Source organism: Dromaius novaehollandiae, chromosome W, assembly GCF_036370855.1.
Source record: "Dromaius novaehollandiae isolate bDroNov1 chromosome W, bDroNov1.hap1, whole genome shotgun sequence".
NCBI lineage: Eukaryota > Metazoa > Chordata > Aves > Casuariiformes > Dromaiidae > Dromaius > Dromaius novaehollandiae.
In genome coordinates, this window is record NC_088130.1 from 61,444,168 (window position 1) to 61,470,797 (window position 26,630).

At 60.4% G+C, this 26,630-nt stretch overlaps 4 protein-coding genes across 19 annotated transcripts in view; 1 reads left to right on the forward strand and 3 right to left on the reverse strand.

Annotated features, from left to right (window-relative positions):
• LOC112982207 (ubiquitin-associated protein 2-like) overlaps positions 1 to 26,630 on the forward strand; it is a 225,542-nt gene that overhangs the window by 121,542 nt on the left and 77,370 nt on the right. The window lies entirely within an intron of this gene.
• Positions 4,194 to 4,783, reverse strand: LOC135324292 (interferon-like). Its single transcript, XM_064500247.1, has one exon. The coding sequence runs from the start codon at positions 4,781 to 4,783 to the stop codon at positions 4,205 to 4,207; it is 579 nt and encodes a 192-aa protein (XP_064356317.1). The 3' UTR covers positions 4,194 to 4,204.
• On the reverse strand, positions 12,219 to 12,797 carry LOC135324340 (interferon-like). The gene has a single exon (XM_064500375.1). The coding sequence runs from the start codon at positions 12,795 to 12,797 to the stop codon at positions 12,219 to 12,221; it is 579 nt and encodes a 192-aa protein (XP_064356445.1).
• Positions 20,235 to 24,523, reverse strand: LOC135324341 (interferon-like). The gene is made up of 2 exons (XM_064500376.1): positions 24,291 to 24,523; positions 20,235 to 20,580 (listed from the first exon to the last, which is right to left on the reverse strand). Exons 1-2 carry the CDS (start codon positions 24,521 to 24,523, stop codon positions 20,235 to 20,237), a joined length of 579 nt encoding a protein of 192 aa, XP_064356446.1.

The window sequence follows — 26,630 nt, forward strand, 5'->3', positions numbered from 1 at the left end:
TCCATAGAAAGAATAAATACGAAATAAATAAATAAATAAATAAATAAAATGTGTTAATAGATAGTGAGGGGCGGGTGAGAGTCTTTAGCAGTTGGGCTTGGGACCTTTGTGTCCATCAGAGGAGGTCGCAGTGCAGAAGGGATGTCGAACGCGCTGGGTAATAACTGCTGGCCCTTCTGCGCTAGCTTCGCTGCTGTGCCTTGATGTGAGGCGCGTCTGTGCCTTGCTCTAGCTTCCTTTGCATGGAAGTTGAGGGCGTGGGGAGCGCAGGGTGGTGTGGGTGTGCGGGCTGTGCCGCAGCCTGGCTCCCGCGTGGTGGTGGTGCTGCTGGGTTCAGCGCTGTCCTGCCTGTTTCCCAGGCGTCGTGGAGCCCCGTGTGGCAGAGGGCAGAGTGGTGCCGCTGAATCCGAGTGCTGGCTGTAGATGCCTCGTGTGGCTTGGTGTCTTCTGGCTGTCATTGGGGACAGTGTTTGGAGGAGGATGGGTTTGGAGGGAGGGAGCCGAGTGGCCTGCCATTCTCCGCGTCAGCTTGTGGATGTGTTGGAAGCAAGTCTGCGCTATGAGGCGGACGTTTTCCCAGGCGCAGGGGCTGTGGTTGTGGGTGCGGAGGAATTTCTGGATGTGGTGGAAGTATCTGGTGATGTTGAGGTTGCGGGGCCCTTGGCTTTTGAAAAGCCTGCTGCCAGCTGTGAGGCATTGCTGGAGGTGTTGGATTTGATGCTGAAGCTGGTTGAGGAGCTTGGTTCTGTTGTGCCAGTGCGCGGGGGTGTTTTCTTTGCTGAGAGTGGTGAAGAGGTGGTTGAGGGTGCGGAGGATGGCGGCGGTGGCTTGTTGTGGGTCGTGGATTGCCAGGAGGGTGTCGGGGAAGGGGAGAGGCTCGTCGTGTTGGGCGCAGGATGGAGGCGAGCTGGGAGCCATGTCTTTGAGGAGCTGGAGGCTGTGCCAGTTGAAGGTGCTCTGTTGGGTGCGGAGGTTGGCGCAGCTTGCTTTTGCTTTCAGGCTGCCGGTTCTTTTTGTTTTCCTGTTAGAGTGTGAGTGCTCTTCGTGCTCTGGGAGTGTTGCCGTGTGCCATATTTTGGGGGAGCGTTGGGAGGCGTGTGGTGCAGCCTGGCGCGTTGGGCAGGTTGCGTTAGAGGAGGTGGCTCAGGGCTTCGTGCAGTTGAGCTTTGAGTGTGTGCCTGGACGAAGGTGCCATAGTTTGTGTGCTGCCCTTTAGTGTGTTTGCGTCCCGCGATGGTTGGCGTGTGTGTGTGTGTGCGCGCGTGCGTGGGTGTTTTGTGCTGCTTGGGGAAGAAATTGTGGTGTTTGCGCTCCTGCCTTTGCGTGTGGTGGTGAGCGTGTGTCCGTGCGAGCGGAGTCTGGCTCTGCCTTCTCTGCCTGCTTGCCTGCAGTGTGCATCGAGAGGCCGAGAATGGCCCTTGGCGGGGATGGTGGTATGGTTCTGTTGGGAAGAGGCGTGGGGAGGTGTGTGGTGCAGGGCAGAGGTGGAAGGAGGGTTGTTCGGAGGGGGTTGTTGGTGTGTGAGGTGTTTGTGCAGCGTGGTGTTGAGAAGGGTGAAAGCTGGAGGGGAGAGGGCATGGCGCCTGTGGGTACCACATTTGAGCGTGCAAGTGTCATTGTGGGAAGGCGTTGGTCGCCGTTTGGAGTGGTAGTGCAGAGTCGGTGCAGAGCTGCAGAGGTGTGAGCTGTGTGGGATGACGGAGAGGTGGTTGGTCAGGTTGTTGAATTGGAGAGGTGGAGCGGAGGGCAAGCGCCTGGGAAGCCCGGAGAGCGTGGGCTGGGGTGGAGGCGGGGTTGTGCTGTGTGTGCAGGGGAGTGTTGAGCGCGTGGAGGTCTGGAGCGGGACAGGTGGCGAAGCAGGCCGGAGTTTGCGGGGCGAGGCTGAGGGGAGAGATGAGGAGAGGTGGTGGTGGAGTGGGGGTGTGCTGCAGGCGTAGTGCTGAAGAGTGAGGGGCAGATGCTGCCTTGCTTTGGGAGGAGGAGAGAGCCGGGGAGTGAGAGGTGCTGGTCGTCCCGGTTGACTTGCAGCCCCCGAGGCTGGAAGTAGGTGCTGGAAGGGACAATAGGGGTGGTTGCCAGGTGTCCTGGGGGTTGCTGGGGCGCGTTGAAGAGAATCTGGTCCCGGTGGTGATGGATGAAGTGCTGTGGCGAGCTGGCGTGTTGGAGCCGCTAGTGAGGCGGAAGGAAGAGGCGTTGGCTGGTGCAAAGGGGTGGGGAAGCGCCTCGGTGTGGCGCGGGGCCACGGAGAGCTGTGTGATCTTCCAGGAGTGCCTTCTGGGAGCCCGTGAATGGTCTGTGGCGATGTGGGGCCCGTGGAGGAGTCGTGGCAGGCGGGCAGTGTGGGTGAAGATGGCGCTGTTGGCCAAGCAAGAGGGGAGAGCAGAGGTGGTGTTGGGAGGGCGAGGAGAGGCTGCTTGGGAGGGGAATGGAGAGCCTGTGTGGGCGTGTAGGGTTGGAGTCAGGCAAGGCCAAGGTGAGGTGGAGCTGGAAGGAGAAGGGTTTCTGCAGGTCGCTGGGTGATCAGTGTCAGGCTAAGGAGAGCATGGGCGCGTGTCTGCCTGGGTACGGGAAGGTTAGTGAGAAGGGCTTGGGAAGAGGCTGAGGTCCTGGGAGCCTGTTGTGTGCTGGTTGTTGTTGGTAAGGCTTGTGCTTGGGCCTCGCAAGTGTGTGGGGCTGTTTGGAGAGGCTGTGTGGGAGTGAAGGTGTGCGCACGGGTCGGGGAAGGAAGAGGCGGGGGTCCGTTAAGGCCCTTGGGTGTGCAGGAGTGCCTGTGAGCACATGGGATGCGGCCGTGGGTGTTGAAGGAGGTGTTGGACGTCTTTGGGAGGGCGCTGCGTCTCCCTGTTGCGAGGTGCTTTTGGCCATTGGAGGAGGTCGGTGCCGAGTGGCAAAAGGCAGGCGTTGGTGCCGTGCTGGCGAAGGGCGAGGGGGAGGATGGAGGGAAGCGGAGGCCGTCGAGGCTGCAGGCAGTTGCTGGGCTGTTTCTGGCGGCGGTTTGTCTGGGCGGGTATTTCTGAAGAGCTGAGTGCTGTGGAGGGAGGCAGGCTGCGTTTTGCAAGGGCAGGTGCTGCGTGCCTGGGATGCTGGGTTGGTAGAAGGAGGTGAGCGGTGGTGTTGAGCAGGGTGGAGCAGTGGGTGTTGTATGCGGTGATTTTGGGAAGGCCTTTGACGGAGTCTTGCCTGTTTTGCCTGCTGCCCCATTGGTGAGGTGTGTGCTGCAGCGGTGGAGGAGGAGGTGGGTGTGCGGCGAAGGGGAATGGTGCTGTGGGAAGAGCTGCGGTCAGTGGTGCAGGGCATGGTGTTGGCAGGCAGTAAGTGGTGGGGTGCCTGGCGTCTGGGTGGGTGTTGGGGCCAGAGCTGTTTGCTGCGTGTGCTGCCACCGCGGGTGATGGGACGGCTGGCTCTGCGGACGGTTGCGGCGGCCAGCGCCGCAGCAGAGCGGAGCGATGAATGTGCTGGAGGGCAGGGCTGCTGCTGAGCGGGGGGACCTGGAGAGGCGGGAGAAGTAGATGGTGTGGTGGGAAGCTGCTGAAGTTGAAGAAGGGCCAGTGCAAGGTCTTGCGCGTGGGATGGCCTAAGCCGCTGTCCCCGTACAGGAGGCATCCCAGCCTCCTGTGGACATGGAGGCGAGCACCCCGATGTCCTGCGAGCTGTTTGGAGGAGGGAGTTGGAGCAGGGGACGCCTGGCGGTGGCTTCCCCCTGGAATGATCACGCTATGATTGTGTGAGGTCCGTGGCGCCCGAGTTTTTACAAAAGGTCTTTATTTGCCTCGAATAAATAGCAGAATAAATAGAGCAAAACAATTATGAGAATAAATAGAATAATTTAAATAAATAGGTGTGTGTTTTGGCGGTGAGGGTCTGGGTAAGTTGCTGGTGTCAGTTGCTTCCCTTGGTGAGGGGTGTGGGGAGTGCAGAGGGCGAGATGTGTTGGCAGCTCTCCTTGTCGCTGGTTGTCTGTGTTTGCCATCGGTGGGTGGCTCTGTGGGAGCAGGCGTGGGTGTGGGGTGCGTGGGGCGACGTTGGTGCGCGGGGTGCTGAAGCGTGGGCGTGCTTGTTCACGGTGCCGCTGGGCTCTGCGCGGTGGTGGTGTTGGTGGTGTTGGTGGTGTTGGGATGGTGTGGGTGTTGTGGGGGGCAGGCGAGGAGGGTGCTGTGGGAGTGATGGGTGCGGGGTGCGTGGTTGTGGTGAGGAGTGGTTGTGGCTAATCTGCCATGGTGCGGGTGAGGTGGTGGATGCGCTGGAAGCAGGTGTGAGCTTGGAGGCGGACGTTGTCCCAGGCGCAGGGGCTGTGGTGGTGGGTGCGGAGGAAGTCCTGGATGCGCCGGAAGTATCTGGTGATGCTGAGCCAGGGGTTGCGGGGCCCTTGGCTTTTGAAATGGGTGTCGTCGCCAGGGAGGCATTGCTGGAGGTGTTGGATTTGGTCGTGGAGCTGGTTGAGGAGCTGTTGGTGTGCGTGGGTGTCCCAGTGCGCGGGGATGGTTTCATTGCTGAGAGTGGTGAAGAGGTGCTGGAGGATGCGGAGGACGGCGGTGGCGGCTTGTTGTGGGGCGTGGATTGCCAGGAGGGTGTTGGGGAAGGAGAAAGGCTCGTTGTGTTGGGCGCAGGGCTGCGGCGGGCTGGGAGCCATGTCGTTGAGGAGCTGGAGGCTGTGCCAGTTGAAGGTGCTCTGTTGGGTGCGGAGGTTGGCGCAGCCGAGGGCAGTGGCGAGAGCGGGCAGGAGGAGCAGGAGCACGGGGGTGCCATGCCACAGGCAGGGGTGTCGTGTTGCAGGCGCAGGCATGGTGGCGTGTTTGGTGGTGCGGTGCAGGAGGCTTGTCAGCCTTGGTGGTGTTGGCGAGCGGTGTGCTTGAGGCTGTGCTGTGTGCGCGTCTTTATTTGGTGCGGCATCTTTCCCTTTTCCGTTTTCTAGTTGCGAAGAATTTCCTGCTCTCGTTTTCAGTTTTGGTTGTTGGCTTTGGTGGCTTTTGCGGTGTTTGCGGAAGTGTGCTTGTGGGTCCGCGGTGCCTTGGAGGGCGGTGGTGGTGCTTGTGTGGTGCTGTGGTTGGTGTTTTGGGGGCCGGCGTGTTTGTGGTGTGTGGGGGAGGTCTGGCTGTTGCCTTGTTGTGTTTGCATGGGGGATGTGAAAGTGCCCGTGGTGGAGGCCTTTGGGGCAGCTGTGCTGGTGGGGGTGTGTTGGGGTGTTTCCCTTTCGCCTTGCCGGTGTGGTGTGGTGGCCGCTTAGTGCGTTTGAATTTCCCTGCCTCCCCAGCTCTGTTTTCTTGATGTAATGTCCTCGCATTCGTTGTGTTGCTTTTGCTTTCAGGCTGCCGGTTCTTTTTGTTTTCCTGTTAGCGTGTGAGTGCTCTTCGTGCTCTGGGAGTGTTGCCGTGTGCCGTATTTTGGGGGAGCGTTGGGAGGCGTGTGGTGCAGCCTGGTGCGGCGGGCAGGTTGTTGTAGAGGAGGTGGCTCAGGGCCTCGTGCAGTTGCACTTTACGTATCTGCAGAGATGGAGATTCGCACAGCCTTCCCAACTCATGTTGCGGCGCTCTTTCCCCTTTCTTGTGAAGGTGATAGTAGTTTTTTTTCTTCCTCTTGTTTTTGCCTTTCCCGTGTTCGGACTTGTGCCCTCAACTCTCATGCTGTCTGTTTTTGTGTCGGAGAAGAGTCTGGCTCAGTCGTTGGTGCGTGCTTGCGTGAGGTGTCTGAAGGGAGCAGTAAGGTCTGCCGTGGCCAGGCTTAGGGGAGACTTGTGGTTAGCAGGGACGTCAGGAGGTGTTCAGCGTGCCCTGGGGCTCGCTTGTGCTTCCGAGGGCTCTTGCTGTGTCCCCGAATGTATGTGGTGCCGTGTGTTTCCCTTCCTTGCTCTGCGGCTGCATGCGGTGTGCCGTTTTGCGTTTGTCCTTCTGCATGTCGTTGTAGGGATGGCGAGGTGGTGGAAGTGCATGGCCGTTGTGGCCCTGCCAGCGAGCAAGGAGCGCGGTGTCCTTCGGCCACGCAGTGTTTGACGTGCGGGGGGAGTGCAGAGCAGGCTTAGCTTTGGGGTTGTGCTGGCCTGGCTTAGTTGTGGGGTGGGGGAGGGAAGCAGCTAGGGCAGAGGGAGGCTTTTGGGTTAGTGGTGGCCCTGGTGTTTGGAGGGCGATGGAAGAGCTGGTGCCTGGGCAGCCCTCTTGGCGTGGTCTGCTGCTGTTGCGCTGCTCTGTGCTTGCTGGGTAGGAGAGGCCCTCGTTGTAGGCGCGGGTGGTGGTGTTTGGGGGATGTTGCCTTTTGCTTGCTGAGGACGTGCTGGGATGAAGAAAGGCAGCACTAGCGTGCTCTGTGCTGCGAGGCAGGTGCCCAGTTGGCCCCGTGGTTGCTGGTGTGTGAGCTGTGGCGTGAGTGGGAGAGGCCTGGAGGGGCCCTGCTGCTTGTAGCTGTGGAGGCGCTGCTGGGTGCCCTGCTGCTGTTTTGTGTGGCCTTTGGGGCTCTTCCTGGGGGACCTGGTAGCCTCAGGGTGCCGCTGCTTGTGTAAACGCCACTGCAGGCTTTGATGGGTGCCCTGGTGGCTTCTTGGGGGCGAGCCTTGTGGGTGGTGTGGCGTGGCGGAAAGCTTTGTGTGTCGGCGAGAGGTTTGGTTGTGATGGAGGGGTGGTTTGTGGGTGTGGGGTGTAAGTGTGTGTGGGTGTGGTGCCTTGTGTCTGGGAGAGGGTTGGGAAGGGAGCGGGAGTGTGTTGGGAGGTGAGGAGAGCTTGGGGCAGGCGGTGTTGAGGTGGTGAGTTGTGGAGGCTGCGGGATGGTTGTTGGGCAAGGGCAGGAGCAGTGAAGGAGCGGAGGGAGCAGAGCCTTGCGCTGTGGCCCGTGTTGGGTGGGGTGGGCGGGGTGGGCTTGAGGCGTGAGAGCCGCGTGGCTCGGCAGGCCCCGGGTTGGTTTGTGTTGGGAACCGCGTTGCGGGACAGGCGTGACGTTGAGCATGTGGGTGCAGGCCCCCGTGAGCGTGTGGCTTCAGTGGGAGAGCCCTGGGGGCTTGGAGGGCTGCGGTGGCATGTAGGGGTGAGGGTGAAGCTGTTCGCAGCCCTCTCGCAGGCTTGTAGTAGTGGGCTGGGCACTGTTTTGCGGGGGCTGCGGTCTCGGGGTGTCGCCTTTGATGTGAAGAGCCGTGGCCCTTGGAGTGTTCCCCCGCCTGCCCCTGGAAGGGTGGTCTTTGCTCGGCCTGCCTGCTTGGTGGCCAGGTCTTGCTGTGGGGTTGTGCTCAAGGGGCTTTGGGGGCCTGTGCTCAAGGGGCTTTGGGGGCCTCTGCTCATGGCAGCACAGAGCAGGCGGAGCGGGCTGTTGGTGAGGGAGAGAGGCTTGCAGAGAGTGGGCTGCAGGAGGGAGGGTCCTTCCTGCCTGCATTTGTGGGTCTTGCCTTTTCCCACGTAGTTTATTCCTGATGACCACCTTTTATTTTTACCAAAGGTCTTTATTTCCATAGAAAGAATAAATACGAAATAAATAAATAAATAAATAAATAAAATGTGTTAATAGATAGTGAGGGGCGGGTGAGAGTCTTTAGCAGTTGGGCTTGGGACCTTTGTGTCCATCAGAGGAGGTCGCAGTGCAGAAGGGATGTCGAACGCGCTGGGTAATAACTGCTGGCCCTTCTGCGCTAGCTTCGCTGCTGTGCCTTGATGTGAGGCGCGTCTGTGCCTTGCTCTAGCTTCCTTTGCATGGAAGTTGAGGGCGTGGGGAGCGCAGGGTGGTGTGGGTGTGCGGGCTGTGCCGCAGCCTGGCTCCCGCGTGGTGGTGGTGCTGCTGGGTTCAGCGCTGTCCTGCCTGTTTCCCAGGCGTCGTGGAGCCCCGTGTGGCAGAGGGCAGAGTGGTGCCGCTGAATCCGAGTGCTGGCTGTAGATGCCTCGCGTGGCTTGGTGTCTTCTGGCTGTCATTGGGGACAGTGTTTGGAGGAGGATGGGTTTGGAGGGAGGGAGCCGAGTGGCCTGCCATTCTCCGCGTCAGCTTGTGGATGTGTTGGAAGCAAGTCTGCGCTATGAGGCGGACGTTTTCCCAGGCGCAGGGGCTGTGGTTGTGGGTGCGGAGGAATTTCTGGATGTGGTGGAAGTATCTGGTGATGTTGAGGTTGCGGGGCCCTTGGCTTTTGAAATGCCTGCTGCCAGCTGTGAGGCATTGCTGGAGGTGGTGGATTTGATGCTGAAGCTGGTTGAGGAGCTTGGTTCTGTTGTGCCAGTGCGCGGGGGTGTTTTCTTCGCTGAGAGTGGTGAAGAGGTGGTTGAGGGTGCAGAGGATGGCGGCGGTGGCTTGTTGTGGGTTGTGGATTGCCAGGAGGGTGTCGGGGAAGGGGAGAGGCTTGTCGTGTTGGGCGCAGGATGGAGGCGAGCTGGGAGCCATGTCGTTGAGGAGCTGGAGGCTGTGCCAGTTGAAGGTGCTCTGTTGGGTGCGGAGGTTGGCGCAGCCGAGGGCAGTGGCGAGAGCGGGCAGGAGGAGCAGGAGCACGGGGGTGCCATGCCACAGGCAGGGGTGTCGTGTTGCAGGCGCAGGCATGGTGGCGTGTTTGGTGGTGCGGTGCAGGAGGCTTGTCAGCCTTGGTGGTGTTGGCGAGCGGTGTGCTTGAGGCTGTGCTGTGTGCCTGTCTTTATTTGGTGCGGCATCTTTCCCTTTTCCGTTTTCTAGTTGCGAAGAATTTCCTGCTCTCGTTTTCGGTTTTGGTTGTTGGCTTTGGTGGCTTTTGCGGTGTTTGCGGAAGTGCGCTTGTGGGTCTGCGGTGCCTTGGAGGGCGGTGGTGGTGCTTGTGTGGTGCTGTGGTTGGTGTTTTGGGGGCCGGCGTGTTTGTGGTGTGTGGGGGAGGTCTGGCTGTTGCCTTGTTGTGTTTGGGTGGGGGATGTGAAAGTGCCCATGGTGGAGGCCTTTGGGGCAGCTGTGCTGGTGGGGGTGTGTTGGGGTGTTTCCCTTTCGCCTTGCCGGTGTGGTGTGGTGGCCACTTAGTGCGTTTGAATTTCCCTGCCTCCCCAGCTCTGTTTTCTTGATGTAATGTCCTCGCATTCGTTGTGTTGCTTTTGCTTTCAGGCTGCCGGTTCTTTTTGTTTTCCTGTTAGCGTGTGAGTGCTCTTCGTGCTCTGGGAGTGTTGCCGTGTGCCATATTTTGGGGGAGCGTTGGGTGGCGTGTGGTGCAGCCTGGCGCGTTGGGCAGGTTGTTGTAGAGGAGGTGGCTCAGGGCTTCGTGCAGTTGAGCTTTGAGTGTGTGCCTGGACGAAGGTGCCATAGTTTGTGTGCTGCCCTTTAGTGTGTTTGCGTCCCGCGATGGTTGGCGTGTGTGTGTGTGCGCGCGTGCGTGGGTGTTTTGTGCTGCTTGGGGAAGAAATTGTGGTGTTTGCGCTCCTGCCTTTGCGTGTGGTGGTGAGCGTGTGTCCGTGCGAGCGGAGTCTGGCTCTGCCTTCTCTGCCTGCTTGCCTGCAGTGTGCATCGAGAGGCCGAGAATGGCCCTTGGCGGGGATGGTGGTATGGTTCTGTTGGGAAGAGGCGTGGGGAGGTGTGTGGTGCAGGGCAGAGGTGGAAGGAGGGTTGTTCGGAGGGGGTTGTTGGTGTGTGAGGTGTTTGTGCAGCGTGGTGTTGAGAAGGGTGAAAGCTGGAGGGGAGAGGGCATGGCGCCTGTGGGTACCACATTTGAGCGTGCAAGTGTCATTGTGGGAAGGCGTTGGTCGCCGTTTGGAGTGGTAGTGCAGAGTCGGTGCAGAGCTGCAGAGGTGTGAGCTGTGTGGGATGACGGAGAGGTGGTTGGTCAGGTTGTTGAATTGGAGAGGTGGAGCGGAGGGCAAGCGCCTGGGAAGCCCGGAGAGCGTGGGCTGGGGTGGAGGCGGGGTTGTGCTGTGTGTGCAGGGGAGTGTTGAGCGCGTGGAGGTCTGGAGCGGGACAGGTGGCGAAGCAGGCCGGAGTTTGCGGGGCGAGGCTGAGGGGAGAGATGAGGAGAGGTGGTGGTGGAGTGGGGGTGTGCTGCAGGCGTAGTGCTGAAGAGTGAGGGGCAGATGCTGCCTTGCTTTGGGAGGAGGAGAGAGCCGGGGAGTGAGAGGTGCTGGTCGTCCCGGTTGACTTGCAGCCCCCGAGGCTGGAAGTAGGTGCTGGAAGGGACAATAGGGGTGGTTGCCAGGTGTCCTGGGGGTTGCTGGGGCGCGTTGAAGAGAATCTGGTCCCGGTGGTGATGGATGAAGTGCTGTGGCGAGCTGGCGTGTTGGAGCCGCTAGTGAGGCGGAAGGAAGAGGCGTTGGCTGGTGCAAAGGGGTGGGGAAGCGCCTCGGTGTGGCGCGGGGCCACGGAGAGCTGTGTGTTCTTCCAGGAGCGCCTGCTGGGAGCCCGTGAATGGTCTGTGGCGATGTGGGGCCCGTGGAGGAGTCGTGGCAGGCGGGCAGTGTGGGTGAAGATGGCGCTGTTGTCCAAGCAAGAGGGGAGAGCAGAGGTGGTGTTGGGAGGGCGAGGAGAGGCTGCTTGGGAGGGGAATGGAGAGCCTGTGTGGGCGTGTAGGGTTGGAGTCAGGCAAGGCCAAGGTGAGGTGGAGCTGGAAGGAGAAGGGTTTCTGCAGGTCGCTGGGTGATCAGTGTCAGGCTAAGGAGAGCATGGGCGCGTGTCTGCCTGGGTACGGGAAGGTAGTGAGAAGGGCTTGGGAAGAGGCTGAGGTCCTGGGAGCCTGTTGTGTGCTGGTTGTTGTTGGTAAGGCTTGTGCTTGGGCCTCGCAAGTGTGTGGGGCTGTTTGGAGAGGCTGTGTGGGGGTGAAGGTGTGCGCATGGGTCGGGGAAGGAAGAGGCGGGGGTCCGTTAAGGCCCTTGGGTGTGCAGGAGTGCCTGTGAGCACATGGGATGCGGCCGTGGGTGTTGAAGGAGGTGTTGGACGTCTTTGGGAGGGCGCTGCGTCTCCCTGTTGCGAGGTGCTTTTGGCCATTGGAGGAGGTCGGTGCCGAGTGGCAAAAGGCAGGCGTTGGTGCCGTGCTGGCGAAGGGCGAGGGGGAGGATGGAGGGAAGCGGAGGCCGTCGAGGCTGCAGGCAGTTGCTGGGCTGTTTCTGGCGGCGGTTTGTCTGGGCGGGTATTTCTGAAGAGCTGAGTGCTGTGGAGGGAGGCAGGCTGCGTTTTGCAAGGGCAGGTGCTGCGTGCCTGGGATGCTGGGTTGGTAGAAGGAGGTGAGCGGTGGTATTGAGCAGGGTGGAGCAGTGGGTGTTGTATGCGGTGATTTTGGGAAGGCCTTTGACGGAGTCTTGCCTGTTTTGCCTGCTGCCCCATTGGTGAGGTGTGTGCTGCAGCGGTGGAGGAGGAGGTGGGTGTGCGGCGAAGGGGAATGGTGCTGTGGGAAGAGCTGCGGTCAGTGGTGCAGGGCATGGTGTTGGCAGGCAGTAAGTGGTGGGGTGCCTGGCGTCTGGGTGGGTGTTGGGGCCAGAGCTGTTTGCTGCGTGTGCTGCCACCGCGGGTGATGGGACGGCTGGCTCTGCGGACGGTTGCGGCGGCCAGCGCCGCAGCAGAGCGGAGCGATGAATGTGCTGGAGGGCAGGGCTGCTGCTGAGCGGGGGGACCTGGAGAGGCGGGAGAAGTAGATGGTGTGGTGGGAAGCTGCTGAAGTTGAAGAAGGGCCAGTGCAAGGTCTTGCGCGTGGGATGGCCTAAGCCGCTGTCCCCGTACAGGAGGCGTCCCAGCCTCCTGTGGGCATGGAGGCGAGCACCCCGATGTCCTGCGAGCTGTTTGGAGGAGGGAGTTGGAGCAGGGGACGCCTGGCGGTGGCTTCCCCCTGGAATGATCACGCTATGATTGTGTGAGGTCCGTGGCGCCCGAGTTTTTACAAAAGGTCTTTATTTGCCTCGAATAAATAGCAGAATAAATAGAGCAAAACAATTATGAGAATAAATAGAATAATTTAAATAAATAGGTGTGTGTTTTGGCGGTGAGGGTCTGGGTAAGTTGCTGGCGTCAGTTGCTTCCCTTGGTGAGGGGTGTGGGGAGTGCAGAGGGCGAGATGTGTTGGCAGCTCTCCTTGTCGCTGGTTGTCTGTGTTTGCCATCGGTGGGTGGCTCTGTGGGAGCAGGCGTGGGTGTGGGGTGCGTGGGGCGATGTTGGTGCGCGGGGTGCTGAAGCGTGGGCGTGCTTGTTCACGGTGCCGCTGGGCTCTGCGCGGTGGTGGTGTTGGTGGTGTTGGTGGTGTTGGGATGGTGTGGGTGTTGTGGGGGGCAGGCGAGGAGGGTGCTGTGGGAGTGATGGGTGCGTGGGTCCGTGGTTGTGGTGAGGAGTGGTTGTGGCTAATCTGCCATGGTGCGGGTGAGGTGGTGGATGCGCTGGAAGCAGGTGTGAGCTTGGAGGCGGACGTTGTCCCAGGCGCAGGGGCTGTGGTGGTGGGTGCGGAGGAAGTCCTGGATGCGCCGGAAGTATCTGGTGATGCTGAGCCAGGGGTTGCGGGGCCCTTGGCTTTTGAAATGGGTGTCGTCGCCAGGGAGGCATTGCTGGAGGTGTTGGATTTGGTCGTGGAGCTGGTTGAGGAGCTGTTGGTGTGCGTGGGTGTCCCAGTGCGCGGGGATGGTTTCATTGCTGAGAGTGGTGAAGAGGTGCTGGAGGATGCGGAGGACGGCGGTGGCGGCTTGTTGTGGGGCGTGGATTGCCAGGAGGGTGTTGGGGAAGGAGAAAGGCTCGTTGTGTTGGGCGCAGGGCTGCGGCGGGCTGGGAGCCATGTCGTTGAGGAGCTGGAGGCTGTGCCAGTTGAAGGTGCTCTGTTGGGTGCGGAGGTTGGCGCAGCCGAGGGCAGTGGCGAGAGCGGGCAGGAGGAGCAGGAGCACGGGGGTGCCATGCCACAGGCAGGGGTGTCGTGTTGCAGGCGCAGGCATGGTGGCGTGTTTGGTGGTGCGGTGCAGGAGGCTTGTCAGCCTTGGTGGTGTTGGCGAGCGGTGTGCTTGAGGCTGTGCTGTGTGCGCGTCTTTATTTGGTGCGGCATCTTTCCCTTTTCCGTTTTCTAGTTGCGAAGAATTTCCTGCTCTCGTTTTCAGTTTTGGTTGTTGGCTTTGGTGGCTTTTGCGGTGTTTGCGGAAGTGTGCTTGTGGGTCCGCGGTGCCTTGGAGGGCGGTGGTGGTGCTTGTGTGGTGCTGTGGTTGGTGTTTTGGGGGCCGGCGTGTTTGTGGTGTGTGGGGGAGGTCTGGCTGTTGCCTTGTTGTGTTTGCGTGGGGGATGTGAAAGTGCCCGTGGTGGAGGCCTTTGGGGCAGCTGTGCTGGTGGGGGTGTGTTGGGGTGTTTCCCTTTCGCCTTGCCGGTGTGGTGTGGTGGCCGCTTAGTGCGTTTGAATTTCCCTGCCTCCCCAGCTCTGTTTTCTTGATGTAATGTCCTCGCATTCGTTGTGTTGCTTTTGCTTTCAGGCTGCCGGTTCTTTTTGTTTTCCTGTTAGCGTGTGAGTGCTCTTCGTGCTCTGGGAGTGTTGCCGTGTGCCATATTTTGGAGTAGCGTTGGGAGGCGTGTGGTGCAGCCTGGTGCGGCGGGCAGGTTGTTGTAGAGGAGGTGGCTCAGGGCCTCGTGCAGTTGCACTTTACGTATCTGCAGAGATGGAGATTCGCACAGCCTTCCCAACTCATGTTGCGGCGCTCTTTCCCCTTTCTTGTGAAGGTGATAGTAGTTTTTTTTCTTCCTCTTGTTTTTGCCTTTCCCGTGTTCGGACTTGTGCCCTCAACTCTCATGCTGTCTGTTTTTGTGTCGGAGAAGAGTCTGGCTCAGTCGTTGGTGCGTGCTTGCGTGAGGTGTCTGAAGGGAGCAGTAAGGTCTGCCATGGCCAGGCTTAGGGGAGACTTGTGGTTAGCAGGGACGTCAGGAGGTGTTCAGTGTGCCCTGGGGCTCGCTTGTGCTTCCGAGGGCTCTTGCTGTGTCCCCGAATGTATGTGGTGCCGTGTGTTTCCCTTCCTTGCTCTGCGGCTGCATGCGGTGTGCCGTTTTGCGTTTGTCCTTCTGCATGTCGTTGTAGGGATGGCGAGGTGGTGGAAGTGCATGGCCGTTGTGGCCCTGCCAGCGAGCAAGGAGCGCGGTGTCCTTCGGCCACGCAGTGTTTGACGTGCGGGGGGAGTGCAGAGCAGGCTTAGCTTTGGGGTTGTGCTGGCCTGGCTTAGTTGTGGGGTGGGGGAGGGAAGCAGCTAGGGCAGAGGGAGGCTTTTGGGTTAGTGGTGGCCCTGGTGTTTGGAGGGCGATGGAAGAGCTGGTGCCTGGGCAGCCCTCCTGGCGTGGTCTGCTGCTGTTGCGCTGCTCTGTGCTTGCTGGGTAGGAGAGGCCCTCGTTGTAGGCGCGGGTGGTGGTGTTTGGGGGATGTTGCCTTTTGCTTGCTGAGGACGTGCTGGGATGAAGAAAGGCAGCACTAGCGTGCTCTGTGCTGCGAGGCAGGTGCCCAGTTGGCCCCGTGGTTGCTGGTGTGTGAGCTGTGGCGTGAGTGGGAGAGGCCTGGAGGGGCCCTGGTGCTTGTAGCTGTGGAGGCGCTGCTGGGTGCCCTGCTGCTGTTTTGTGTGGCCTTTGGGGCTCTTCCTGGGGGACCTGGTAGCCTCAGGGTGCCGCTGCTTGTGTAAACGCCACTGCAGGCTTTGATGGGTGCCCTGGTGGCTTCTTGGGGGCGAGCCTTGTGGGTGGTGTGGCGTGGCGGAAAGCTTTGTGTGTCGGCGAGAGGTTTGGTTGTGATGGAGGGGTGGTTTGTGGGTGTGGGGTGTAAGTGTGTGTGGGTGTGGTGCCTTGTGTCTGGGAGAGGGTTGGGAAGGGAGCGGGAGTGTGTTGGGAGGTGAGGAGAGCTTGGGGCAGGCGGTGTTGAGGTGGTGAGTTGTGGAGGCTGCGGGATGGTTGTTGGGCAAGGGCAGGAGCAGTGAAGGAGCGGAGGGAGCAGAGCCTTGCGCTGTGGCCCGTGTTGGGTGGGGTGGGCGGGGTGGGCTTGAGGCGTGAGAGCCGCGTGGCTTGGCAGGCCCCGGGTTGGTTTGTGTTGGGAACCGCGTTGCGGGACAGGCGTGACGTTGAGCATGTGGGTGCAGGCCCCCGTGAGCGTGTGGCTTCAGTGGGAGAGCCCTGGGGGCTTGGAGGGCTGCGGTGGCATGTAGGGGTGAGGGTGAAGCTGTTCGCAGCCCTCTCGCAGGCTTGTAGTAGTGGGCTGGGCACTGTTTTGCGGGGGCTGCGGTCTCGGGGTGTCGCCTTTGATGTGAAGAGCCGTGGCCCTTGGAGTGTTCCCCCGCCTGCCCCTGGAAGGGTGGTCTTTGCTCGGCCTGCCTGCTTGGTGGCCAGGTCTTGCTGTGGGGTTGTGCTCAAGGGGCTTTGGGGGCCTGTGCTCAAGGGGCTTTGGGGGCCTCTGCTCATGGCAGCACAGAGCAGGCGGAGCGGGCTGTTGGTGAGGGAGAGAGGCTTGCAGAGAGTGGGCTGCAGGAGGGAGGGTCCTTCCTGCCTGCATTTGTGGGTCTTGCCTTTTCCCACGTAGTTTATTCCTGATGACCACCTTTTATTTTTACCAAAGGTCTTTATTTCCATAGAAAGAATAAATACGAAATAAATAAATAAATAAATAAATAAAATGTGTTAATAGATAGTGAGGGGCGGGTGAGAGTCTTTAGCAGTTGGGCTTGGGACCTTTGTGTCCATCAGAGGAGGTCGCAGTGCAGAAGGGATGTCGAACGCGCTGGGTAATAACTGCTGGCCCTTCTGCGCTAGCTTCGCTGCTGTGCCTTGATGTGAGGCGCGTCTGTGCCTTGCTCTAGCTTCCTTTGCATGGAAGTTGAGGGCGTGGGGAGCGCAGGGTGGTGTGGGTGTGCGGGCTGTGCCGCAGCCTGGCTCCCGCGTGGTGGTGGTGCTGCTGGGTTCAGCGCTGTCCTGCCTGTTTCCCAGGCGTCGTGGAGCCCCGTGTGGCAGAGGGCAGAGTGGTGCCGCTGAATCCGAGTGCTGGCTGTAGATGCCTCGCGTGGCTTGGTGTCTTCTGGCTGTCATTGGGGACAGTGTTTGGAGGAGGATGGGTTTGGAGGGAGGGAGCCGAGTGGCCTGCCATTCTCCGCGTCAGCTTGTGGATGTGTTGGAAGCAAGTCTGCGCTATGAGGCGGACGTTTTCCCAGGCGCAGGGGCTGTGGTTGTGGGTGCGGAGGAATTTCTGGATGTGGTGGAAGTATCTGGTGATGTTGAGGTTGCGGGGCCCTTGGCTTTTGAAATGCCTGCTGCCAGCTGTGAGGCATTGCTGGAGGTGTTGGATTTGATGCTGAAGCTGGTTGAGGAGCTTGGTTCTGTTGTGCCAGTGCGCGGGGGTGTTTTCTTTGCTGAGAGTGGTGAAGAGGTGGTTGAGGGTGCGGAGGATGGCGGCGGTGGCTTGTTGTGGGTCGTGGATTGCCAGGAGGGTGTCGGGGAAGGGGAGAGGCTCGTCGTGTTGGGCGCAGGATGGAGGCGAGCTGGGAGCCATGTCTTTGAGGAGCTGGAGGCTGTGCCAGTTGAAGGTGCTCTGTTGGGTGCGGAGGTTGGCGCAGCCGAGGGCAGTGGCGAGAGCGGGCAGGAGGAGCAGGAGCACGGGGGTGCCATGCCACAGGCAGGGGTGTCGTGTTGCAGGCGCAGGCATGGTGGTGTGTTTGGTGGTGCGGTGCAGGAGGCTTGTCAGCCTTGGTGGTGTTGGCGAGCGGTGTGCTTGAGGCTGTGCTGTGTGCCTGTCTTTATTTGGTGCGGCATCTTTCCCTTTTCCGTTTTCTAGTTGCGAAGAATTTCCTGCTCTCGTTTTCAGTTTTGGTTGTTGGCTTTGGTGGCTTTTGCGGTGTTTGCGGAAGTGCGCTTGTGGGTCTGCGGTGCCTTGGAGGGCGGTGGTGGTGCTTGTGTGGTGCTGTGGTTGGTGTTTTGGGGGCCGGCGTGTTTGTGGTGTGTGGGGGAGGTCTGGCTGTTACCTTGTTGTGTTTGCATGGGGGATGTGAAAGTGCCCGTGGTGGAGGCCTTTGGGGCAGCTGTGCTGGTGGGGGTGTGTTGGGGTGTTTCCCTTTCGCCTTGCCGGTGTGGTGTGGTGGCCGCTTAGTGCGTTTGAATTTCCCTGCCTCCCCAGCTCTGTTTTCTTGATGTAATGTCCTCGCATTCGTTGTGTTGCTTTTGCTTTCAGGCTGCTGGTTCTTTTTGTTTTCCTGTTAGCGTGTGAGTGCTCTTCGTGCTCTGGGAGTGTTGCCGTGTGCCGTATTTTGGGGGAGCGTTGGGAGGCGTGTGGTGCAGCCTGGCACGTTGGGCAGGTTGTTGTAGAGGAGGTGGCTCAGGGCTTCGTGCAGTTGAGCTTTGAGTGTGTGCCTGGACGAAGGTGCCATAGTTTGTGTGCTGCCCTTTAGTGTGATTGCGTCCCGCGATGGTTGGCGTGTGTGTGTGTGTGCGCGCGTGCGTGGGTGTTTTGTGCTGCTTGGGGAAGAAATTGTGGTGTTTGCGCTCCTGCCTTTGCGTGTGGTGGTGAGCGTGTGTCCGTGCGAGCGGAGTCTGGCTCTGCCTTCTCTGCCTGCTTGCCTGCAGTGTGCATCGAGAGGCCGAGAATGGCCCTTGGCGGGGATGGTGGTATGGTTCTGTTGGGAAGAGGCGTGGGGAGGTGTGTGGTGCAGGGCAGAGGTGGAAGGAGGGTTGTTCGGAGGGGGTTGTTGGTGTGTGAGGTGTTTGTGCAGCGTGGTGTTGAGAAGGGTGAAAGCTGGAGGGGAGAGGGCATGGCGCCTGTGGGTACCACATTTGAGCGTGCAAGTGTCATTGTGGGAAGGCGTTGGTCGCCGTTTGGAGTGGTAGTGCAGAGTCGGTGCAGAGCTGCAGAGGTGTGAGCTGTGTGGGATGACGGAGAGGTGGTTGGTCAGGTTGTTGAATTGGAGAGGTGGAGCAGAGGGCAAGCGCCTGGGAAGCCCGGAGAGCGTGGGCTGGGGTGGAGGCGGGGTTGTGCTGTGTGTGCAGGGGAGTGTTGAGCGCGTGGAGGTCTGGAGCGGGACAGGTGGCGAAGCAGGCCAGAGTTTGTGGGGCGAGGCTGAGGGGAGAGATGAGGAGAGGTGGTGGTGGAGTGGGGGTGTGCTGCAGGCGTAGTGCTGAAGAGTGAGGGGCAGATGCTGCCTTGCTTTGGGAGGAGGAGAGAGCCGGGGAGTGAGAGGTGCTGGTCGTCCCGGTTGACTTGCAGCCCCCGAGGCTGGAAGTAGGTGCTGGAAGGGACAATAGGGGTGGTTGCCAGGTGTCCTGGGGGTTGCTGGGGCGCGTTGAAGAGAATCTGGTCCCGGTGGTGATGGATGAAGTGCTGTGGCGAGCTGGCGTGTTGGAGCCGCTAGTGAGGCGGAAGGAAGAGGCGTTGGCTGGTGCAAAGGGGTGGGGAAGCGCCTCGGTGTGGCGCGGGGCCACGGAGAGCTGTGTGATCTTCCAGGAGTGCCTGCTGGGAGCCCGTGAATGGTCTGTGGCGATGTGGGGCCCGTGGAGGAGTCGTGGCAGGCGGGCAGTGTGGGTGAAGATGGCGCTGTTGGCCAAGCAAGAGGGGAGAGCAGAGGTGGTGTTGGGAGGGCGAGGAGAGGCTGCTTGGGAGGGGAATGGAGAGCCTGTGTGGGCGTGTAGGGTTGGAGTCAGGCAAGGCCAAGGTGAGGTGGAGCTGGAAGGAGAAGGGTTTCTGCAGGTCGCTGGGTGATCAGTGTCAGGCTAAGGAGAGCATGGGCGCGTGTCTGCCTGGGTACGGGAAGGTAGTGAGAAGGGCTTGGGAAGAGGCTGAGGTCCTGGGAGCCTGTTGTGTGCTGGTTGTTGTTGGTAAGGCTTGTGCTTGGGCCTCGCAAGTGTGTGGGGCTGTTTGGAGAGGCTGTGTGGGAGTGAAGGTGTGCTCACGGGTCGGGGAAGGAAGAGGCGGGGGTCCGTTAAGGCCCTTGGGTGTGCAGGAGTGCCTGTGAGCACATGGGATGCGGCCGTGGGTGTTGAAGGAGGTGTTGGACGTCTTTGGGAGGGCGCTGCGTCTCCCTGTTGCGAGGTGCTTTTGGCCATTGGAGGAGGTCGGTGCCGAGTGGCAAAAGGCAGGCGTTGGTGCCGTGCTGGCGAAGGGCGAGGGGGAGGATGGAGGGAAGCGGAGGCCGTCGAGGCTGCAGGCAGTTGCTGGGCTGTTTCTGGCGGCGGTTTGTCTGGGCGGGTATTTCTGAAGAGCTGAGTGCTGTGGAGGGAGGCAGGCTGCGTTTTGCAAGGGCAGGTGCTGCGTGCCTGGGATGCTGGGTTGGTAGAAGGAGGTGAGCGGTGGTATTGAGCAGGGTGGAGCAGTGGGTGTTGTATGCGGTGATTTTGGGAAGGCCTTTGACGGAGTCTTGCCTGTTTTGCCTGCTGCCCCATTGGTGAGGTGTGTGCTGCAGCGGTGGAGGAGGAGGTGGGTGTGCGGCGAAGGGGAATGGTGCTGTGGGAAGAGCTGCGGTCAGTGGTGCAGGGCATGGTGTTGGCAGGCAGTAAGTGGTGGGGTGCCTGGCGTCTGGGTGGGTGTTGGGGCCAGAGCTGTTTGCTGCGTGTGCTGCCACCGCGGGTGATGGGACGGCTGGCTCTGCGGACGGTTGCGGCGGCCAGCGCCGCAGCAGAGCGGAGCGATGAATGTGCTGGAGGGCAGGGCTGCTGCTGAGCGGGGGGACCTGGAGAGGCGGGAGAAGTAGATGGTGTGGTGGGAAGCTGCTGAAGTTGAAGAAGGGCCAGTGCAAGGTCTTGCGCGTGGGATGGCCTAAGCCGCTGTCCCCGTACAGGAGGCGTCCCAGCCTCCTGTGGGCATGGAGGCGAGCACCCCGATGTCCTGCGAGCTGTTTGGAGGAGGGAGTTGGAGCAGGGGACGCCTGGCGGTGGCTTCCCCCTGGAATGATCACGCTATGATTGTGTGAGGTCCGTGGCGCCCGAGTTTTTACAAAAGGTCTTTATTTGCCTCGAATAAATAGCAGAATAAATAGAGCAAAACAATTATGAGAATAAATAGAATAATTTAAATAAATAGGTGTGTGTTTTGGCGGTGAGGGTCTGGGTAAGTTGCTGGCGTCAGTTGCTTCCCTTGGTGAGGGGTGTGGGGAGTGCAGAGGGCGAGATGTGTTGGCAGCTCTCCTTGTCGCTGGTTGTCTGTGTTTGCCATCGGTGGGTGGCTCTGTGGGAGCAGGCGTGGGTGTGGGGTGCGTGGGGCGATGTTGGTGCGCGGGGTGCTGAAGCGTGGGCGTGCTTGTTCACGGTGCCGCTGGGCTCTGCGCGGTGGTGGTGTTGGTGGTGTTGGTGGTGTTGGGATGGTGTGGGTGTTGTGGGGGGCAGGCGAGGAGGGTGCTGTGGGAGTGATGGGTGCGTGGGTCCGTGGTTGTGGTGAGGAGTGGTTGTGGCTAATCTGCCATGGTGCGGGTGAGGTGGTGGATGCGCTGGAAGCAGGTGTGAGCTTGGAGGCGGACGTTGTCCCAGGCGCAGGGGCTGTGGTGGTGGGTGCGGAGGAAGTCCTGGATGCGCCGGAAGTATCTGGTGATGCTGAGCCAGGGGTTGCGGGGCCCTTGGCTTTTGAAATGGGTGTCGTCGCCAGGGAGGCATTGCTGGAGGTGTTGGATTTGGTCGTGGAGCTGGTTGAGGAGCTGTTGGTGTGCGTGGGTGTCCCAGTGCGCGGGGATGGTTTCATTGCTGAGAGTGGTGAAGAGGTGCTGGAGGATGCGGAGGACGGCGGTGGCGGCTTGTTGTGGGGCGTGGATTGCCAGGAGGGTGTTGGGGAAGGAGAAAGGCTCGTTGTGTTGGGCGCAGGGCTGCGGCGGGCTGGGAGCCATGTCGTTGAGGAGCTGGAGGCTGTGCCAGTTGAAGGTGCTCTGTTGGGTGCGGAGGTTGGCGCAGCCGAGGGCAGTGGCGAGAGCGGGCAGGAGGAGCAGGAGCACGGGGGTGCCATGCCACAGGCAGGGGTGTCGTGTTGCAGGCGCAGGCATGGTGGCGTGTTTGGTGGTGCGGTGCAGGAGGCTTGTCAGCCTTGGTGGTGTTGGCGAGCGGTGTGCTTGAGGCTGTGCTGTGTGCGCGTCTTTATTTGGTGCGGCATCTTTCCCTTTTCCGTTTTCTAGTTGCGAAGAATTTCCTGCTCTCGTTTTCAGTTTTGGTTGTTGGCTTTGGTGGCTTTTGCGGTGTTTGCGGAAGTGTGCTTGTGGGTCCGCGGTGCCTTGGAGGGCGGTGGTGGTGCTTGTGTGGTGCTGTGGTTGGTGTTTTGGGGGCCGGCGTGTTTGTGGTGTGTGGGGGAGGTCTGGCTGTTGCCTTGTTGTGTTTGCGTGGGGGATGTGAAAGTGCCCGTGGTGGAGGCCTTTGGGGCAGCTGTGCTGGTGGGGGTGTGTTGGGGTGTTTCCCTTTCGCCTTGCCGGTGTGGTGTGGTGGCCGCTTAGTGCGTTTGAATTTCCCTGCCTCCCCAGCTCTGTTTTCTTGATGTAATGTCCTCGCATTCGTTGTGTTGCTTTTGCTTTCAGGCTGCCGGTTCTTTTTGTTTTCCTGTTAGCGTGTGAGTGCTCTTCGTGCTCTGGGAGTGTTGCCGTGTGCCATATTTTGGAGTAGCGTTGGGAGGCGTGTGGTGCAGCCTGGTGCGGCGGGCAGGTTGTTGTAGAGGAGGTGGCTCAGGGCCTCGTGCAGTTGCACTTTACGTATCTGCAGAGATGGAGATTCGCACAGCCTTCCCAACTCATGTTGCGGCGCTCTTTCCCCTTTCTTGTGAAGGTGATAGTAGTTTTTTTTCTTCCTCTTGTTTTTGCCTTTCCCGTGTTCGGACTTGTGCCCTCAACTCTCATGCTGTCTGTTTTTGTGTCGGAGAAGAGTCTGGCTCAGTCGTTGGTGCGTGCTTGCGTGAGGTGTCTGAAGGGAGCAGTAAGGTCTGCCATGGCCAGGCTTAGGGGAGACTTGTGGTTAGCAGGGACGTCAGGAGGTGTTCAGTGTGCCCTGGGGCTCGCTTGTGCTTCCGAGGGCTCTTGCTGTGTCCCCGAATGTATGTGGTGCCGTGTGTTTCCCTTCCTTGCTCTGCGGCTGCATGCGGTGTGCCGTTTTGCGTTTGTCCTTCTGCATGTCGTTGTAGGGATGGCGAGGTGGTGGAAGTGCATGGCCGTTGTGGCCCTGCCAGCGAGCAAGGAGCGCGGTGTCCTTCGGCCACGCAGTGTTTGACGTGCGGGGGGAGTGCAGAGCAGGCTTAGCTTTGGGGTTGTGCTGGCCTGGCTTAGTTGTGGGGTGGGGGAGGGAAGCAGCTAGGGCAGAGGGAGGCTTTTGGGTTAGTGGTGGCCCTGGTGTTTGGAGGGCGATGGAAGAGCTGGTGCCTGGGCAGCCCTCCTGGCGTGGTCTGCTGCTGTTGCGCTGCTCTGTGCTTGCTGGGTAGGAGAGGCCCTCGTTGTAGGCGCGGGTGGTGGTGTTTGGGGGATGTTGCCTTTTGCTTGCTGAGGACGTGCTGGGATGAAGAAAGGCAGCACTAGCGTGCTCTGTGCTGCGAGGCAGGTGCCCAGTTGGCCCCGTGGTTGCTGGTGTGTGAGCTGTGGCGTGAGTGGGAGAGGCCTGGAGGGGCCCTGCTGCTTGTAGCTGTGGAGGCGCTGCTGGGTGCCCTGCTGCTGTTTTGTGTGGCCTTTGGGGCTCTTCCTGGGGGACCTGGTAGCCTCAGGGTGCCGCTGCTTGTGTAAACGCCACTGCAGGCTTTGATGGGTGCCCTGGTGGCTTCTTGGGGGCGAGCCTTGTGGGTGGTGTGGCGTGGCGGAAAGCTTTGTGTGTTGGCGAGAGGTTTGGTTGTGATGGAGGGGTGGTTTGTGGGTGTGGGGTGTAAGTGTGTGTGGGTGTGGTGCCTTGTGTCTGGGAGAGGGTTGGGAAGGGAGCGGGAGTGTGTTGGGAGGTGAGGAGAGCTTGGGGCAGGCGGTGTTGAGGTGGTGAGTTGTGGAGGCTGCGGGATGGTTGTTGGGCAAGGGCAGGAGCAGTGAAGGAGCGGAGGGAGCAGAGCCTTGCGCTGTGGCCCGTGTTGGGTGGGGTGGGCGGGGTGGGCTTGAGGCGTGAGAGCCGCGTGGCTTGGCAGGCCCCGGGTTGGTTTGTGTTGGGAACCGCGTTGCGGGACAGGCGTGACGTTGAGCATGTGGGTGCAGGCCCCCGTGAGCGTGTGGCTTCAGTGGGAGAGCCCTGGGGGCTTGGAGGGCTGCGGTGGCATGTAGGGGTGAGGGTGAAGCTGTTCGCAGCCCTCTCGCAGGCTTGTAGTAGTGGGCTGGGCACTGTTTTGCGGGGGCTGCGGTCTCGGGGTGTCGCCTTTGATGTGAAGAGCCGTGGCCCTTGGAGTGTTCCCCCGCCTGCCCCTGGAAGGGTGGTCTTTGCTCGGCCTGCCTGCTTGGTGGCCAGGTCTTGCTGTGGGGTTGTGCTCAAGGGGCTTTGGGGGCCTGTGCTCAAGGGGCTTTGGGGGCCTCTGCTCATGGCAGCACAGAGCAGGCGGAGCGGGCTGTTGGTGAGGGAGAGAGGCTTGCAGAGAGTGGGCTGCAGGAGGGAGGGTCCTTCCTGCCTGCATTTGTGGGTCTTGCCTTTTCCCACGTAGTTTATTCCTGATGACCACCTTTTATTTTTACCAAAGGTCTTTATTTCCATAGAAAGAATAAATACGAAATAAATAAATAAATAAATAAATAAAATGTGTTAATAGATAGTGAGGGGCGGGTGAGAGTCTTTAGCAGTTGGGCTTGGGACCTTTGTGTCCATCAGAGGAGGTCGCAGTGCAGAAGGGATGTCGAACGCGCTGGGTAATAACTGCTGGCCCTTCTGCGCTAGCTTCGCTGCTGTGCCTTGATGTGAGGCGCGTCTGTGCCTTGCTCTAGCTTCCTTTGCATGGAAGTTGAGGGCGTGGGGAGCGCAGGGTGGTGTGGGTGTGCGGGCTGTGCCGCAGCCTGGCTCCCGCGTGGTGGTGGTGCTGCTGGGTTCAGCGCTGTCCTGCCTGTTTCCCAGGCGTCGTGGAGCCCCGTGTGGCAGAGGGCAGAGTGGTGCCGCTGAATCCGAGTGCTGGCTGTAGATGCCTCGCGTGGCTTGGTGTCTTCTGGCTGTCATTGGGGACAGTGTTTGGAGGAGGATGGGTTTGGAGGGAGGGAGCCGAGTGGCCTGCCATTCTCCGCGTCAGCTTGTGGATGTGTTGGAAGCAAGTCTGCGCTATGAGGCGGACGTTTTCCCAGGCGCAGGGGCTGTGGTTGTGGGTGCGGAGGAATTTCTGGATGTGGTGGAAGTATCTGGTGATGTTGAGGTTGCGGGGCCCTTGGCTTTTGAAATGCCTGCTGCCAGCTGTGAGGCATTGCTGGAGGTGTTGGATTTGATGCTGAAGCTGGTTGAGGAGCTTGGTTCTGTTGTGCCAGTGCGCGGGGGTGTTTTCTTCGCTGAGAGTGGTGAAGAGGTGGTTGAGGGTGCGGAGGATGGCGGCGGTGGCTTGTTGTGGGTCGTGGATTGCCAGGAGGGTGTCGGGGAAGGGGAGAGGCTCGTCGTGTTGGGCGCAGGATGGAGGCGAGCTGGGAGCCATGTCTTTGAGGAGCTGGAGGCTGTGCCAGTTGAAGGTGCTCTGTTGGGTGCGGAGGTTGGCGCAGCCGAGGGCAGTGGCGAGAGCGGGCAGGAGGAGCAGGAGCACGGGGGTGCCATGCCACAGGCAGGGGTGTCGTGTTGCAGGCGCAGGCATGGTGGCGTGTTTGGTGGTGCGGTGCAGGAGGCTTGTCAGCCTTGGTGGTGTTGGCGAGCGGTGTGCTTGAGGCTGTGCTGTGTGCCTGTCTTTATTTGGTGCGGCATCTTTCCCTTTTCCGTTTTCTAGTTGCGAAGAATTTCCTGCTCTCGTTTTCAGTTTTGGTTGTTGGCTTTGGTGGCTTTTGCGGTGTTTGCGGAAGTGCGCTTGTGGGTCTGCGGTGCCTTGGAGGGCGGTGGTGGTGCTTGTGTGGTGCTGTGGTTGGTGTTTTGGGGGCCGGCGTGTTTGTGGTGTGTGGGGGAGGTCTGGCTGTTACCTTGTTGTGTTTGCATGGGGGATGTGAAAGTGCCCATGGTGGAGGCCTTTGGGGCAGCTGTGCTGGTGGGGGTGTGTTGGGGTGTTTCCCTTTCGCCTTGCCGGTGTGGTGTGGTGGCCGCTTAGTGCGTTTGAATTTCCCTGCCTCCCCAGCTCTGTTTTCTTGATGTAATGTCCTCGCATTCGTTGTGTTGCTTTTGCTTTCAGGCTGCTGGTTCTTTTTGTTTTCCTGTTAGCGTGTGAGTGCTCTTCGTGCTCTGGGAGTGTTGCCGTGTGCCGTATTTTGGGGGAGCGTTGGGAGGCGTGTGGTGCAGCCTGGCACGTTGGGCAGGTTGCGTTAGAGGAGGTGGCTCAGGGCTTCGTGCAGTTGAGCTTTGAGTGTGTGCCTGGACGAAGGTGCCATAGTTTGTGTGCTGCCCTTTAGTGTGTTTGCGTCCCGCGATGGTTGGCGTGTGTGTGTGTGCGCGCGTGCGTGGGTGTTTTGTGCTGCTTGGGGAAGAAATTGTGGTGTTTGCGCTCCTGCCTTTGCGTGTGGTGGTGAGCGTGTGTCCGTGCGAGCGGAGTCTGGCTCTGCCTTCTCTGCCTGCTTGCCTGCAGTGTGCATCGAGAGGCCGAGAATGGCCCTTGGCGGGGATGGTGGTATGGTTCTGTTGGGAAGAGGCGTGGGGAGGTGTGTGGTGCAGGGCAGAGGTGGAAGGAGGGTTGTTCGGAGGGGGTTGTTGGTGTGTGAGGTGTTTGTGCAGCGTGGTGTTGAGAAGGGTGAAAGCTGGAGGGGAGAGGGCATGGCGCCTGTGGGTACCACATTTGAGCGTGCAAGTGTCATTGTGGGAAGGCGTTGGTCGCCGTTTGGAGTGGTAGTGCAGAGTCGGTGCAGAGCTGCAGAGGTGTGAGCTGTGTGGGATGACGGAGAGGTGGTTGGTCAGGTTGTTGAATTGGAGAGGTGGAGCAGAGGGCAAGCGCCTGGGAAGCCCGGAGAGCGTGGGCTGGGGTGGAGGCGGGGTTGTGCTGTGTGTGCAGGGGAGTGTTGAGCGCGTGGAGGTCTGGAGCGGGACAGGTGGCGAAGCAGGCCAGAGTTTGTGGGGCGAGGCTGAGGGGAGAGATGAGGAGAGGTGGTGGTGGAGTGGGGGTGTGCTGCAGGCGTAGTGCTGAAGAGTGAGGGGCAGATGCTGCCTTGCTTTGGGAGGAGGAGAGAGCCGGGGAGTGAGAGGTGCTGGTCGTCCCGGTTGACTTGCAGCCCCCGAGGCTGGAAGTAGGTGCTGGAAGGGACAATAGGGGTGGTTGCCAGGTGTCCTGGGGGTTGCTGGGGCGCGTTGAAGAGAATCTGGTCCCGGTGGTGATGGATGAAGTGCTGTGGCGAGCTGGCGTGTTGGAGCCGCTAGTGAGGCGGAAGGAAGAGGCGTTGGCTGGTGCAAAGGGGTGGGGAAGCGCCTCGGTGTGGCGCGGGGCCACGGAGAGCTGTGTGATCTTCCAGGAGTGCCTGCTGGGAGCCCGTGAATGGTCTGTGGCGATGTGGGGCCCGTGGAGGAGTCGTGGCAGGCGGGCAGTGTGGGTGAAGATGGCGCTGTTGGCCAAGCAAGAGGGGAGAGCAGAGGTGGTGTTGGGAGGGCGAGGAGAGGCTGCTTGGGAGGGGAATGGAGAGCCTGTGTGGGCGTGTAGGGTTGGAGTCAGGCAAGGCCAAGGTGAGGTGGAGCTGGAAGGAGAAGGGTTTCTGCAGGTCGCTGGGTGATCAGTGTCAGGCTAAGGAGAGCATGGGCGCGTGTCTGCCTGGGTACGGGAAGGTAGTGAGAAGGGC